We start from the raw sequence: 17,368 nt of genomic DNA, 5'->3' as shown, positions 1-17,368 counted from the left end.
TTGACTTTCAGTTTTTCTTTTCTTTTTTTAAAGGAAAAAAAACTTTGGAAATTGATTGGAGCTCTTACCCATTAGTTAACAAACACAAGAAGTTTGAATTTTCTCTTCATTTTTCTTTATGATTATTTCTGAATTTTTTTCCTTTTGCCCTTGTCATTGATTGGGCTCATGTCATCTTGTAATTAAGGCCCCTTTTTTTTAAAATATATATATATATATATATATATATATATGTGAAAAGAAATTACACTAGCTAGGGTCGGGCGACCCAAAAATAAATACTAAGAATGCAATTATGCAAGTATGCGGAGGCAATGTTTCCGAAGATGCGGGTCTAATGAGTCTTTGGCACTGATGCCAAGAAACCAAACCACCAATGAAAATAGTTAAAGGTGGTGTATAAAGAGTTTTGAAAACCCAAACACCAATTGTGTAACAGTTACAGGGGATACATGAAAAAAAACACAAAATAAAACGCCCGGAAATACAAAAAAGGGAAAAGAAAAACAACACAACATCTTGAAGTCGCCGGAGAAGGGGCTGGGAGTCGCCGATGTCGGTACCGGCGTGTGTAGACCACACGCTAGCATTGGAAGACCTCTCCCTAGCTGGGACACCTCAGGCAATTGAAAACCACCAACAGTAGAGGCGAGGGAAGGGAGGGAGGAGAATTGTGGCCTTCACACGCCGACGAGTGACAAGTGAGAGTCACTCGTTGGCGCGTGCAAGCCACGGTCCGGTGAGTGGGTGTCCGGAGGGGACGCGGCTGGTGTCGATGGAGGTGGAAGACGACGGTGGTCACGGTGGAAAGGAGTGTGTAGAGCTTCATCTGGAGGAATAGTGTAGATCTAGGTTTAAAAACCGCGACCATAGATCCTAACTAAACTCGGCCAAAAACACGGTGGAGAACATGATGGGGGAGGGAGGAAACCCATGAGAGTTGTGTAGGAAGATAGAAAAGCTGATAAAATGCCTCCAAATGAGACATGGATAACTTTACCCTGATAGAAACCTCAAAAGATGTTTTTGGAGCCTCCAAGGAGGCGAGAAGGGAGGAGGAGGGGGGTAAAGGGGGAAGACGAGGTAGTGGATTTCACTACCCTCTCCTCGGCAGCCATGAGTTGCAGGGAAGCTTTCTCCAGAGGAGAGAGAACGGAGAGAATAAGGCAGTTTTCATTTCAGCCATTAAGGTCGTGCTTAGCCATCAAAGCGAGAGAAGAAAAAGACAAAAGGATTGCTTCATATTGTGATACAGGAGGAATTCTATTTGACGGTAAGAGCGTTTTTTATTTCTTTATTTTTTATTTTTAGGGAAAACATGCTAATTTATTGGATGTTGTAAGTTTGTAACTAACAAAATTGTTATGTAAAAAATATTTATATTTATATTTAATTAAACAAATTATTTTTTATATAAATTTAAGGGTTAAATACTCATTTAGTCCCTGAGTTTTGAAGACTTTATTTTTTAGTCTTTGAGTTTTAATTTGCATCACAGATGATACATCAGTTTTAAAAAATGACCAAATTAGTACCTCGGTTAACTTCTCTGTCCAAAAACTAACGGTCCGTCACGTGTCAACCTAAAAAATTGAAACGTGGCACTATATAAAAAAATTAAAAATTAAAAATCTTTAAAAATTAATTAAAAAATTGAAAAAAAAAATTGAAAAAAAAAAAAAAAAAGGGGTGGCTCCCCTTGGCCACCATAGGGGTGGCCGGCCACCCCCATTTTGGCCAAGGAGGTGGCCGGTTGGTCTGGGTTGGCCGAACCACCCCCACCCCCATGGGGTGGTTCGGCCACCCCCTGGACAGAAAAAAAAAAAAAAAAAAAAAAAAAAAAAAAAAAAAAAAAAAAAAACAGGAAGATCGGTTTTGCCCTTGGGGGTGGCCGAACCACCCCCAAGGGCCAAACCCTCCAAATTTTAGGGTTTATTTTCCTGTGTTTGCCCTTGGGGTGGGCGAATCACCCCCAAGGGCAAAACCGATCTTCCAAGATTTTTTTTTTTTTTTTTTTTTTTTTTTTTTTTTTTTGTCCAGGGGTGGCTGAACCACCCCATGTTTGGCCACCTCAGACCGGCTGGTCACCTCCCTGGCCAAAATGGGGGTGGCCGACCACCCCCATGGTGGCCAAGAGCCACCCCCTTTCTTTTTCTTTTTTTTTTTTAATTTTTACAATTTTTTTTAAAATTTTTTTAATTAATTTTAAAATATTTAATTTTTAATTTTTAATTTTTTTATATAGTGCCACGTGTCAACTTCTGAGGTTGACACGTGGCGGACCGTTAGTTTTTAGACGGAGAAGTTAACCGAGGTACTAATTTGGTCATTTCCCAAAATTGATGTATTATCTGTGATGCAAATTAAAACTCAGGGACTAAAAAATAAAGTCTTCAAAACTCAGGAACTAAAGGAGTATTTAACCCTAAATTTAATCCATTTATCTGTTTTTCAAAACTTTGATCAATGTCTAAAAAGCTTTTGGTTTAGAAAAATAATAATTCAAACATTAGCCACGACATTATGTTGTCACTATAAATGTATGAATTTAGTAGGGAAAAAACTCAATGCAGAAAAAGTACAAAAAAATAAAACCCTACAATGACAAAAATTGGTCGTTAAAGGTATAATATTAGCGAAGAATAATGCCGGTCGCTAAAGTAGTTCAGGCTGTTCGGTATTAGCAACTAAATTTTGTTGTCGCTAATAATTTATGATCCATTGTCGTCATTAGCATAAATTTTTTATTTTATTTTATTTTTTTGTGACGAAATATTTGCTCTTTAGCGACAATTTTTGGCCGCAATTAATGGATTTTTAGTGACGAAAATTTTTATCGTCACTAATGAATTCTCTCAACCAATCACTTACGACGAGTATGTGGCAACTGTCTCTCGTCACTAGAAATGTTTTAGCGACGATTTTTAATCTTTTAACTAAAATAGTTTTCGTCACTAAAACCCACTTTTCTCGTCGTTAAAAGAGGAAGTACAAATTAAAAGGGTTTCCATACTCCATATTCCACACTTCTTCCAAGTAGGTTGCATCTATTCCTGTTGACTTATTGTTGGCCAATTTGCTTGCTATTTAAACCAAAGAAATAAAAAAATCTTCTGGCACAAGGTCCTTGTTTCTTGGGCAATGTATTGGTTTTCAAGTTCTTGACATCTTAAAAAAGCCCAAGAATCTTATAGGAAAAATCCCTAAACACCTAGAAGAGAAAACCCTAAAAGCAAGAACTGGCACCTGATGATGAGTGGGAGGACACTGAACATGTCGTCAACGTCCCAGGCATCATCAAAGGTGGAGTAGCTTTCTTTGAAGAGAGAAAGAAAGAGAGAGAGTAAGTGAGTTAAGGTCCCTCTAATACAAGCATAATTGTCTGCACCTCATTGCTCTCCTAAAATATACAAAGCTCCTTGATAAATAACTCCAGATGATAAGAAATTTACCTAACTGTGACATATGAACATGCAGAAGAAGTAGGGGTGTAATTAACAACACTACCGCAGCTTCTAGAATAAGGCCCTGAGTGTAAAAAACAATCAGACGGCATCATATGAGTCGATGGATCCATCAACCTTGCAAGAGAACACCATCAAATGAAAAATAAGACAAATCACACATACATATAATTAACACCACAAGAATTGGATATTTTGGGGAGAATGCTTGATGCAAAACCAACAGAAACTTACCCTAGACAAATTAATTTGATTCAATGAGAAGGGGTAGGGCAGAAAGGCTTGAGGATGGATTGAAATCTGATACAGGTGAGTGAAAAATAATTAGAAATATACCACCAGTTAGAACGGATCAAAGTAAATTCAAAGAGAGAGAAATGCTATATGTACTTCCAAGTGCTTACTTTTTGATGTGGCAGTAAAAATCACCATTAATACGAAATATACAGAGTAACCCATCCAAAATTCATTGGTAATTTTCATTGCCATATCAGCGAGGAGCAAGCACTTGGAAGTACATGTAGCGTTTCTAAAATTCAAATATTCTATTATAAAAATATGGTGCACATACCTCTTGACTCCATCCGCATCCAATCTTGTGTGCATATCAGAGCCTGTAGAGTATCAGCATTCAGTGAACTTCTACAATTATCAAGCACTCGGCCTCCGGTGTTAAATGCTGACTCTGGTGCAACAGTGGACATAGGCGTCCCAAGAACATCACGTGCCATCATCGACAAAATAGGGTACCTTGGCATATGAACTTTCCACCAATTTAATATATTGAAATCACAATTGCGAGGAAAGACTGGTTCCTCTAAATATTTGTCCAAGTCTGATACTGCATTTTGACTGAGAGAAGTCTCGTGAAGAAATTTGTCAAAGCCCCTTAGTCTATCCCTAGTGTCATTACTAGTACTAGGTAAGCTGCTACCAGGCAAAGCTGAACCTTGATCAACCATCGTTGAGCAGATAGAGTATGCATTGAAGAGTTCCTTTATACCATCAGACACTTCCTTGATACGATCCAAAGCAGTACTGCCATAAATCTGAGAGTAGTAGTATTCCACTAACTTCATTTTGAATCGTGGATCTAAGATTGCTGCTACTGCCAAAGCCAAACTGCATTTGCTCCAATATTTATCAAATTTAGCTTTCATCTTCAATGCCATGGAACTAAGAAAATTATCTGGGCTTTTGCACCATTCTATTAATTGAATGTGAACATCACAAATCTCGGGAAAATACATATTGGCAGTTGGGCATTTGTTGCTAGAAAAGACATTAGTGATTTCAACAAAAAGTTTTAAGTAACCAGTAACAGAACGGACCCATTCCCATTCTGTATCAGTTAGAGTTGATGTGTAGGAAGGATCCTGCTCTTGCAAGAGAGAAAATGCACCCTTGTATTCTAAGGCTATTTCAAGCATGAGATACGTTGAGCTCCATCGAATTGGACAATCAAGAAGCAAGTTCTTCTTGCTGTTGATTCCAACTTGTTGGGCAATCTCATTAAACTTACCTTGTGTATCTTGTGAACTTCTAACATATTTGACACTCCCTCGAATCTTTTGGGTCACCTCTCGCAATGCTTCCATAGCATCTTGAACAATTGAAGTTAAAACATGTACGGCAGATCGCACATCAAATAACTGACCATTACTCAAAAGAGGCCTTTTCTGTGAGATCTCTTCTTTAATTCTTTTGACAATGTCATCATCTGTGGAACAATTATCAAATGTCAAGGCAAACAACTTACCGTCAACATCCCAGTCCATCAGACACTTATTAATCACTTCAGAAAGCATGTCTTCAGTGTGAGAAGAATCAAGTGTGAGGAAATTCAGAATTTTCTTCTGCAATTTCCAATCCTCATCAATATAATGTGCTGTCAAACACAAATACTGAAGGTTTTCTGGCGAAGACCACATTTCAACACAAAGGTTAATTCTTCCATGCAATTTACTTATCATCTCATACACTTTCAGTTTCTCCTTCCCATAAATTTCCATACAAGCTTGCTCAACAGCACTATTGGGCACAACCTCAAACATCGGCTGCAGATTCTTGACAAATACTTTGAATCCAACGTGGTCAACCATGGCCAATGGGTAACCATGTAATATAATCATGCGAGCAAGATCGAGCCGACTCCTCTCCTGATCAAACTTACTACTTCCAAGGTTAACGATTTCATCCTTTTTCTGATCCTGATCAAACTTCAAAATTGTTGGCTTAATATAGTCATCTTTTCTCTGTCCTTCATCGAAACTGATATTTGTAAGGCTAAGGGTAGTATCTTTTTTTCTTCTCTTTGCCGTAAGTAGTTGAGACACATCAATAGTGGATGATCTTTTCAAACATCGCATTAAGTGGTTTCTCAGATGTGTTGTTCCACTATTACTTGATCCACTGAGTTTCTTGTTACAATGTACACAAACAGCATAACAAATGTCAGCCTTTCTGACCCTCTCAAAGTGATTCCAGACAACAGATGTTAACCTCTTTGGTTTCTTAACAGCTGAGTCATTTGATATTTCCATTGCATAGGCTTCAAATTTACAAAGGTCTGCAATGAAGAAAAATAGATACAAATAAATATAAAATCCTTTTTTTTGATAAGTAATAATTCATTAAAAAACGAAAAGAAGCGCAACCCTAGTACACAATAAGTATATAAAAAAGCCCATAATCAGAGGAAATAAACGAACATGAAAGTAAAAAATCAACAAACGACATACGACCTGAGCTATGAGCCGACACCCACAGATATAACATATTAAACACATTTCTACAAAGAGCCCCAACTGTAACCTCCACATCCTCAAAAAGCCAAGAATTTCTCTCACGCCACAAACCCCACAAAACACATAAAGGAACCTGCTTCTAAATACGATTAGCAGAACCACGACCTAGCAAGGTGTCCCAACCACTCAACAAGTCCAAGACACTACTAGGCATTACCCACTCCACCCCAAACAAGCTATAAAAATAACTCCAAACAACCCATGCCACGTCGCAATGAAGAAGAAGGTGATTAACGGATTCCCCATGCTTCTTACACATAACACGCCACTCTACCACCACAATAACATGCCTACGTAAATTATCATGTGTTAAAATCTTTCCTAAAGCTGTTGTCCAAACAAAGAACGTCACCCACTTCGGAGCTTTAACATGCCAAATACCCTTCCAAAGAAAATAAGCCGCCTCGTGACAAACTAATGCTTTATAAAAAGCCTTCACTTCAAAATTCCTCTTCTTAGATAGATTCTACACCACCCTATCAACATCTCCGTGCCGAATCCGAATAGAGTATAACTGTTCATAGAAGGATATCACCATCTCCACCTCCCAATCCTAAGCATAGCGCGTAAAGAGAACATTCCAATGAGCCACACCTCATACCACAGACAAATTATCCACCATCCAAGCATCCGGAAAACGAGCAATAGAGTACAAAACTGGATAGCATAGCTTGAGAGGCCTGTTCCCACACCATAAATCATGCCAAAAGCGAATATGAGACCCCTCACCCACCTCAAAACGCAAGTACTTGGCTACATTATCCCACCCCCTTTGGATAAACTTCCAAACACTTACAACATAAGACCCCGTCACCGGTAAAGAACTCCAACCTCCCCTCACACTCCCATACTTCACCTCAATCACCGATCTCCACAAAGCATCACGTTCCGGCAACCCTGTGGAACACGACCTTGTCAAGAGCACCCTACCAGCAAACCTATCCTTCTCGTCACCAGGTGACAGACCGGCCTTCTTTGTCAACACCTCCCTGTTCGGCTGAGGAGCCGACGCCAGCGGTTGCCAGGACACTTGCTACCACTGTGTTGTCACCTTGCATGGCTAGCATCTAGAATAGACACACGTGAGCTCACCATCACGTTTGTCTAAGGTAATAGGGTCCTTGGGTTTAAAATGTTCACCAAGGGCTTTATTCCTTTGCCCCCCATCTTCTAGCCCACCTAAACCTGTTTTTTCATTCCTAAAGCCCAACTCCAAAAGGCACAACCACGCTTCTTCCTTAAAATGTCGAAGGAAAGTCTTCAATTTCTCCAGATTCTTCGCCTCGTCCAAATTCTGCTTCAAGCCGTTTCCCATAATAGAAACAGCTGGTCGATTTGAACACGTAACTCCCCTTCCTTCAGCGTGATCGATGGCCGCAAGTAAAGATTCTTCCTTTTCTGGCTCCGTTCGAATGACCTTACTGCCCCTGCCTTCAGCTGGAACCCCTCCTCCTTCCAGCATTTGTCCTCCTAATACCGCCGTAGAGGACTGACCTTCCCGACATAAACCAAGAACATTCGGTGTTGCTTTCGTTGCTATCACGGTTTTCCTTCCAACAACTGTCCCGCTGGCCTGTTGCTTTGCATGGTAGTTTACCAACTTTTGGAGTTGCACCCAGACATCCAGCCACCCCTTCCCATCGCTACCTTCTGGAATCACCACATAACTTCGCCGTCCTCCTCCACCATATTCTGACAGTTCAATGAACTGGCCATACTTGTTTTTTCTGCGCAACACCACATAGACAGTGCTACCCATCTGGAATGTTCTCCACTTATCATTATCCTTTTCTCCCTTGGATAATTATTCCACTGCTTGCATCAGCCAAACCAGGCTGGACCAGCCTAAAATAACCGCCTGGTACAAGTGTCTACTCCTCTCTGCCAGTCTAACCCCGCCACTAACCTCAAACCGGAATTCAAAGGACTTCGAGTCCACGTAGCAATAGCCAAGATAGCCCATACCGTCCTCGAGAAACTACCCGTCAAAACTCACTCCTAGATGTTACAGAATTTTGATTCTATTCCTCTGCAGAGACCCTCACGCGCCACCCCCACACTCTCTCTCTCAGAGAGAGAGAGAGAGAGAGAGAGAGAGAGAGAGAGAGAGGGCCAAGGAATGTCACTATAAATATAAAATCCTATCACATAAATCTTACGAATCTCCAGTATTGATAACACAACAAAGCTACAACATTCATGAAAACCATCAACTACTCTAAATATGAACTCATCATTAGATCATCAAGTATCAACAACTCATTCAGAAATTTAACAGAGGTCTCTTAACATCCAAATAAAATGTTAGAATGTTATATTGAAAGAAATGTAGGAGGGTGAGCCACCCAAATTACTTAAAAAAAGAAATTGAATATTAGAATTCTATATTTCAAAGAGGTGCAAGAAGGGTGAACCGCCCAAATTGCTCTATAATATCACTTCAGAATGAATTACAAGTGTAAGCAAAGAAAATGAGTAGATTCCGCCCTAAATCTATCATTTTATAATCCAGTTGGAAAAACCCATACACTGACTACTTCTAAGGAGCAAACCAAAAACCAAACCACTAGCCAGTTTTCTCCCTAATAATCCTCACAGACATACCCCCCTGGCCCAAACAAGAACAAGAGACCTTATCAACCGGAGTAGCTGACACCTTCAAAGCTTTGTTACTGTGACTAGGATTGGAACTACAAGGTAACAGAAAGAAAATGCTTTAGTTCATTTTTTTTTCTTTTCTTTTCTTGGGCTTAGGAGAGGGAGGGTGTTAAATACACACTAAGATTTGAACCAAAAATTCCTCCCTTCTACACTAATACCTCAACCACTATGCTCTGGCAGCATTGGCAAAAGAAACATGCTTGAAAATGTTTTAACTTGGCTTCCTTCTTTTTCCTATTTCAATATCAAAATGAAGGCTTAAGATTTCGAAATTCACTTTCCATTAGGGAAATTTTACTTTGAGACCCCTCGATACCAAAACTTACTGTACTTCATAGTTTACATTTTAAATTTGATGCTGTGATGCAGGGAGCTATAAGCTGGTTTTGTTTGATTCTAGTTTTATTCAATTTTAGGAGTTTAGATATTTTCACAACTTGAAGATTTTTAGGTATAGGCAGAAATTTCGAGTGCATTAGATTTTATTTTGGGTTTTATTTGTAGGTTTCACTAGTTATTTGGTTTCGTGCCTTTAATAGTTAAAGCCAAAGGAGTCCAAGTGTGACGACCTGTTTTTTTTTTTTTTTTTTTTTTTTTTTATACAAACGCAAAACGAGTCATCGCAGTGGCACGACTACGTGTCGCTCAGCCAACATATGGCACATGTCCTATAACATGTACCTGATAATCAGAGTATAACATATATCTACCTATGCAGCGGAAAACATAAATCTGAATAGCGAAAATTACAACTTATACATCTATAACAAATTAATTACAACAAAGAGCCATTTAACATCTATTTGTTTGAGTCTTATTAACACAATAATTACAAAACAACAATGGCCTTACAAGGAATAAGTGACACAAACGTCACAAGCCATACTAGACTTATAAAATAGTGGACAACCAATGGTCCGACAATTACAACTGTCGCGGCGAGCTTCAGTCATAATATCCCAAGTACACTGCTACCAACCCATCAACTATACCGAAGTACTTACAGCCAAAGGAACATCATCTACACGGTTGTGGTGGTATCCACATCCGCATAGGTGAAAGAATGAGTTTACCGCCTTAGTATAAAACATACTAAGACCTCAGTGATATAAAACTAACTGAGTTTTCACAAAGAACCAACCTTTATTTTATTTTTAGTCACACGAGCATTATATCAACCACAATTTACCAATAGCTAATACAGCAAATACCGACTATCCAGAAAACATTTAAAACATACTATATAGCTCTGAACATATGTAGAAGTTCCAATTTACCGCTTGGAAGTTTTTTTTGATAAGTAAGAAAATTTCATTAAAAAAGCGTAAAGCGTTCCTAAGTACACAGGAAGTATACACAGGACCAACCCAGCTAGCCCACATGAAAAACCCATAAGAAACTACATACCCACAACACCCAAAACCCACATGAAACCCAAGATACAATAGAAACCCTCCAACAAACACCCAAGATACAAAGTAACCCCCATAATAAAATAAAACCCAATAGAACCCCCCATCCAACACCCAAGATACAAAGTAATCCCCCATAAAACAATAAAACCCAAGATTCAAAAGAAATCCCTCATCAAACACCCAAGATACAAAAGAACCCCCTATGATACAATAAAACCCAAGATACAAAGTAACCCCCCCTCATACAAAAAAAAACCCCAAAGAAGAAAACCCCCCAAACCCAAGAAAACCCCCAAACAATACCCTCAAAACCCACACAACAATAGCCCAAATACAAGAAAGCAAATCCAAAATACAAAGAAAAGCCAGAGCTACAAGAGGGAAAAAAAAAAAAAAAAAGTAAAGCGTGGAGCCACGCGCACCGGTGCGCCACCGGCGCGTGTAGACACGTGCAACCGGGGCGGCGCAAAACCAGCCGGAAGGACCACTGGAAGAAGCAGAAATTGCCGGAGAAGCCATCGGAGAGGCACATGTGTGTAGGAGAGATCCCATACGCCGCAGATCTACCACCCAAAAATCAGAAACACCCACGGCCACTCGCGCCAGAACGGCGCGTGGCGGCCACCCGCAGCAATGCCGACGGCGGAGAAGAGTCGAACCACAACGGAGAGTCCTCCAGAGAGGCACGTGGACAGCGAGGCCGCCCCAAAACCCGTAGATCTACAACCCAAGAAGTGCATGAACAAAAACAACCACCCACAACGGCGCGGCGGCAACCATAGAGACGGCGACATTGGCAAGGACCAGAACAAGCCGGCGAGGTCACAAGCGGGGCGCGAGCGCGCCGGAAAACCCAACCACTGAGAACTACCCCCAACAAAAGAAAACCCCAAAACTAAAAGACCCAAGCGAAAAAGAAAAGCTAAGAGAACCTAGACCGGAGAGGAACCAGAAGAGGAGGGAGGGAGGATGGGATCCATCTTCCCTCCCTCACAAGCGAAGCAGAGTAGGCTAAGGGTTTTTTGAAAAGAGCGGGACGAGAGAGTCTGGAGAGAGTAGGTTCCAATCGCTCGGAGTTGTATCAAGCTAAATATAGACTCCTCTATAATAATACTTTTCAACGGTGGCTCAAACATATGTGCACACGATCACTCCATCACAGATATCACATCTACACATAAGCCTTAAGCAATAAAACATGGCATCTTACTCTTCCGTACTAGGATAACATCCTTCAACAAAACACTCACAACACCATCTCTAATCGTATTTCAGTTTCGTGCCTTGAACATCAGTAGATCATGTGAGCACTAGAGTTAAACTCAATTATGCTAACATGTCTTTCCTGAAGAATAATAATAGTCAACCTTCTTACTCATAGACATGCCATTACTCGCACCTGGGCAGTCATGTATCCATGTACATTCAAGTTCAATGTATGACATCTTAACACATGTGACCATTTGATAGAAATATACATAAGCGCTTTCCATTTAAGACACTTATGCATACCAACACGTCTAGTAAAAGCTATTCATAACATAAAAACATCACTCATAAAACAATGTTATGCATGAAACTGGGGCTACTGATACTGCTGATACTGATATGCTGTTGATACTGCTGATACTGATATACCGATACTGCTGGGGTATGTATGCTCTATACTACATGCTCTATGCTCTGTGCTTTACCAGTATATATTTCACTACTGTATCATGCTATAAAATCATGCAGTTGCTAAATCATGTTCTCTTAAAACTAAACAAATCCAACATTTTATCAACCACTTTGAAATCATTCAAAACATAGTTTCTTCATAAAACATAAACAGTTTCAACATGACATGTTCTCAAACAATTTACATAATTTAAATCCCAATCACAGAACATACTCAAATACTTTAAATCAATTCAACACATTTCACTCTTGCATCATTTCTTAAACATCATTGATATAGTTTAAACATAATCGAAACTAATCAAATTATCTCAAAGCATATAATTCATCATATGGTCAATTCGAATTCATAAAACAATATACATTTTACAAATCCATAATACATAAAATATAATTTCTCAGTGAGTAGAATACTCACCTTGGCTGCATTGGACTCTTGACTCGAATACTCCCCATGTTCTAGTTACTTGAACTCTACATTGGAGAACGAGTCTATGTCTCCAATCATGACACGATCCTGCAAACACTTATGACATCAGACTATGCTATTAAGTTTATACTCTAGGACACAATTACTCTCAGCGTGCTCACACGTCGCATCACTCGCTTCTAAGTCTAGTTGGGTACCTTGGTTACTATTATGTGGATCATTGATTATAAGTTCATACTATATCTTGCATATTAGCACAAAGGTGTGTTTACTATTTTCGTTCGTTTACACATTATTGTTGTATCACCCTATTATTGTTAACCCATAAATGACTTGTTGTTTATCAACAAAGTTAACCATGTATATATCGGACTCATATATTTTTTTTTTTATAAGTATAAAAATTTTATAAAAAAGCGTAAGGCGCCCCTAAGTACACCGGGAGTATACACAGGAACAACCAAAGCCAACCCACAAAAAGAAAAACCAAACAAACCCACAAGGAACATCCCTAAAACCCAAAGAATTTCCCAACAAACACCCAAACCAGCCCCACAAGCACCCCAACCCAAGAAAACCTGATCAACCCACCCAGCCCTACACCATGTGCGCCTTGCCTTTCCTGCGTCGGGAGGAAGCACAAGAATCCCCATAGTTGATAGAGCTTGCCAAATTCAAAACTTCCCTCCTACCCTTGGACTTTGGGCGCGCGGCCTTAACTCCCCGATGGAAGTTCTCTTCAATGGCATCCAAAATTGCCAAGGACGGGTCCAAGCCCTCATCACTTTCCAACTCCCAATCTACAGCCCAATCGGGAGGAAAGACACCCAAAGGGAGAGGGAAATCGTCATCCTCCCCATCCCATAACTCATCGCCCTGCTCCTGAGCAACCACCTCCCTTGACGGACCAAAACCCACTGGCCACTTTTGAGATTGGGTCAAACTATCCTCTCCCTTAATGGCGATAGAAGAACTCGAAGCCGCCGCACTTTCTTTAACAATTGGAATCGATGCAGGGCTCGGATTGAGAAACCCCCGCTGAAGAAAACCCCTCATCTGCGCGGGAGAACTACCCTTATCCTTCACGGATACTGCCAAAACGCAGAATCCTGCACTGGAAGCGCAAGAGCCACTGTCTCGAATGGCTCTCTAGCAGGAGGAACCCGAGAAATAGACCCAGGCACTATAGCACCTAGCCTTAAAGCTTCCAAAGCATCGACAACGGATAAACCATCCAAATGCATTTTTCTGGCTTCCCTAGCCTTCCAAAAGCACTTCTGAAACGGCTTAGAATCCGACAGCACAGGAGGAGAAGATAAACGCAACCTCTTCCCCAACTCAGCCGCCCTTGAAAAAGAAGGAACCGGAGGTGTCCCATCAGATCTGGTAGGAGCTACCAGGGGCGCTGAAGAGAAACCCAAATCTACCGGAGAGATCCCCTCCAACCTGGAAGAAGCTACAGGGGGAAAAGAAAACCCAGCCCCCGGCGACGCTAATCCTGAAGACGCAGACCCCAAAGTCATAGAATCCTCAGAAGAGAACGAAGACTTCTTCGAGACAACCTCCGGGGCAGAAACCACCTAAGGAATGGAAGAGGAATGCTCAACAAACGCCGAAAAGTAGCAGTCGAAACACCTACCGCATTCGGTGCCGGACAACCCAAATCCAGAGCCGAAACCCACCCCGAAACCGACTCAGGAGCCGAAACAGCAGCCCTCTTGGCAAAGGGCTTAAGCACCTTAGTCCCATCCCGAAACCGGGACCCTTTAATAGCTGCCTTACACCTCTTAAGCATCCGGCCCGCCACAAAACCCAACTTGCGTTTAAGCCCAATAGAGGACTTAAAGCCCATTCTCTTCGAAGACCCACAAGCCCAAATCAAAGCACTGGATAGGCGCCCAAGGATCTCTAGAATCTGCCCGAACACTCTAGACACGCTTTCCTTTTGCAGTGAAGTGTCACCCTCAACAACGGCTACCCCAGACACGCAAGCCGAACAACTTACGCAAACTCTGGAACTAAGACGCTCATCAACACGAAGGTCCTTACCCAAGGGATCAGGCGCTTGCTTCTCCATGGCGGAGCAATCCACTGGCGGCTACTTCTTCAAATCACACCATCCCGCCACTGACCTAACATCAACGACCTTTGCCGCATCCCATGAACCCGACTTACGACCCGAAGACCGGCAACCCAAGGCAGAGTCGATTGCTCCCGAGCGCACCACCTCCGCGAACGACGGAGGGCCAGTTCCCTTTCCTAACTTAACACCCATCGGAAAACCACCAGAAAACGAAAACCCTTCTGTGGCTCCAAGAGAATCCAGACCTGTGCTCAACTTTGCCCCTTCTACTTTCCCATCCTTCTTGTCCGACGCAGACAAACCAAGCCCGTAACCCACAAAGAGAGAAACAGAAACAGTTCTCAACTCACCGGAAAACTTGCGCCAACCCCATCCACCGCGCCCCTCAGGGATCAGAATGAGCCCTCTCCGACCACCCAACCCATAGGCTGCCACCTCTAAGAATCGGCCAGCTTTATTTTCACCTCTACGGGCAATCAGAAGTTTAGACCCTTCTCTGAAGGATTTGACGAAATCATGATCACCAAAGAAATCGGACTCATATATATGTATATACATGTTTATATATATACAGCACAAGTTTAAGACTAGCTTAATAGTACATTCAACTATTCCAAATGAATTCAAAACCTAATTAGGTATTCCCAAAATATTACTAATTTATTAATTGTTCTTTAATACCATAAGGTTATTTTGGGAGATATCACAATCCTATGACACTTTCACCTAATAAACCATCTCATGTACTTTATTCATTAATTAGGTTTTATAGAACCCTAAAGATTCAATTGGGGTTAATAACTAAACCGGTTAACTAAAATTCCATAACCCCTTAACATACTTCGGTATTTTATAACACATAGGCAAACGCATTAATTATCTAATTACATTAACAAATGAATTCGAAATTTGTATATTTCTATAATGTTACTAATTTATATTTGTTGTCTTAAGGTTATTTAGATAATTTACAACTCTTATTACCTTCTAATCTTGACCATTGTATTTAATACCTAACTCTTTATTAAACCTATAGGCATAAATAGGTTTTAGAATTTATTTTAGCTATCTTCTATTTATTCACTTGTTATCCACATCAAGCCTATACTTAGATACTTTGTCTCATTCCTCCATTAGCGCCAAGATTAAAACCATACTACTTACAACCACAACCTAATACAATCTCATAGTCAACATACCTATAACACCATAAGGAGGAATTTAACCATTAATTAACAACACATCCCTAATTAATTCAATTTCATCAACACCTAAAATATTTAACATCATAAGCATATCATGGAATACATATTAGCCCTCATCAACCAACTACACATCAAAAACCCATACCAAATATCAATTCCACTATATTCCTACAATTCATCACACCATCATAATCACTACAAATCCCATCAAAACTCATCAATTTTTCTTCCTATAATCTTATAACAATAATCGTCCTCTAATAACACCTAGAAAACCATTAAACCATTAATATTCCATATTCAACACTTTAAAGGAACACAACTAAAAACCAACTCTAATCCACCAACAATTTATGGTAAAACATTAACCACAATTCAATAACCCGAAGAAACCCATTCCAAATTGCTACAAGACACATCTCAAACAAAACCCCGATTCAGTAACTCAATTCACAACTCAAGTAATATCATCAAATTTGCCAACAACAAAATCCAGCATTTCTGCCAATCAAAGCCAAGCAAAATGCCCATCCCAAATGATAACCCATCACCAACAAACCCGATAAAAATCAAACCCAAACGGATGCTAAAAAGGACCCAAACCAGATTTCAAAATAATCCATCCAAGAAGAAATTCCAGAATTTCCCACAATGCCCATTCGGCCAATCAAGGACCCAAGGTTTCCACAACTCCAAAATAAACTCTAAGGACCCATTCAAGAACATAAAGCAACCCAAAGAAATCAAAACAATTTGGAATACCCATTCGGTATTACCTCCAAAAATCTCAACGAAAATCAAACACAAAAGACCCATTCGGTTCTCAAAGGAAATCCAAGAAAATCAACGAAATCAAAGGCAAAAGAAGAGAAACCTTACCGAAGCAAGGCCGGAAATCGTGTCTCCAGGGTCACCGGCGACGACCCACCGGAAAACGAACCCCGGCCGGCCACTCGGTCTCACGGGTCACGATCTCCCACTCGGGTTGGATCTCATCGTCTCTCTCTCTCAATTTGGTTTCTCGCTCTATCGGTCTCTCAGTTTGGTTGAAAGGAATGAAAGAACAAGAAAGAAGAAAGGAGAGCCGAGAAGAAAGAAGAAGAAAAGGAGATGGGCGTGCAAAAGGGGAAAGAAAGAAAATGAAGAGAAGGAAGGAAAACAAAGAGGAATGTGGGGAGGACTGGTACGTGGGGTTTGGACAAGGATGAATCTCTCCATTTCGTAAAATAAGGAGAGTATATTTGTCATTTTACATTTTTATAAAATGTGAAAAGATAATTATACTCCCGGTTCGTGTAAACATATAAAAAGACAAATATACTCTCATTTTTACACGAAATGGAGAGGATCCAAATTCATGGGGTTTGAGGTAGGCTTAGCAATTCGGATTGTCGTGTCAACCCGTCGGGTTAGCGTGTCAACCTGTTTAACTAATTTGGTAAAAAAATATATCATTAACGCGTCATAAATATGTCATAAACGGGTTGATAGGTCGTAAACGGGTCATAAACGTATCATAAACAGGTTGGTGGGTCATAAACGGGCCATTAACATGTCATAAATGGGTTATAGCCTAAACTCAAACCCTATATATTCGTGTCGTGTTTGTGTCGGATTCGCGGG

The 17,368-nt window shown here is 40.5% G+C and overlaps 1 protein-coding gene across 2 annotated transcripts; it reads right to left on the bottom strand.

Moving 5' to 3' along the window:
• Positions 1-3,050: 3,050 nt before the first annotated feature.
• Positions 3,051-16,945, bottom strand: LOC133874833 (zinc finger BED domain-containing protein RICESLEEPER 1-like). Of its 2 annotated transcripts, XM_062312706.1 has the most exons (5): positions 16,625-16,945; positions 12,446-12,544; positions 4,036-6,033; positions 3,699-3,764; positions 3,051-3,581 (listed from the first exon to the last, which is right to left on the bottom strand). In XM_062312706.1, exons 3-4 carry the CDS (start codon positions 6,005-6,007, stop codon positions 3,709-3,711), a joined length of 2,028 nt encoding a protein of 675 aa, XP_062168690.1. In that variant the 5' UTR covers positions 6,008-6,033; positions 12,446-12,544; positions 16,625-16,945; the 3' UTR covers positions 3,051-3,581; positions 3,699-3,708. The 2 variants fall into 2 exon arrangements, with proteins under 2 accessions (XP_062168690.1, XP_062168691.1); XM_062312707.1 differs by lacking the exon at positions 12,446-12,544.
• Between the last annotated feature and the right edge of the window lie 423 nt (positions 16,946-17,368).

The sequence above is a fragment of the Alnus glutinosa genome, chromosome 8 (assembly GCF_958979055.1).
Source record: "Alnus glutinosa chromosome 8, dhAlnGlut1.1, whole genome shotgun sequence".
Taxonomy (NCBI): domain Eukaryota; kingdom Viridiplantae; phylum Streptophyta; class Magnoliopsida; order Fagales; family Betulaceae; genus Alnus; species Alnus glutinosa.
Note: the sequence above shows the minus strand (reverse complement) of the source record. Positions and strands in the feature narration are given on the sequence as shown.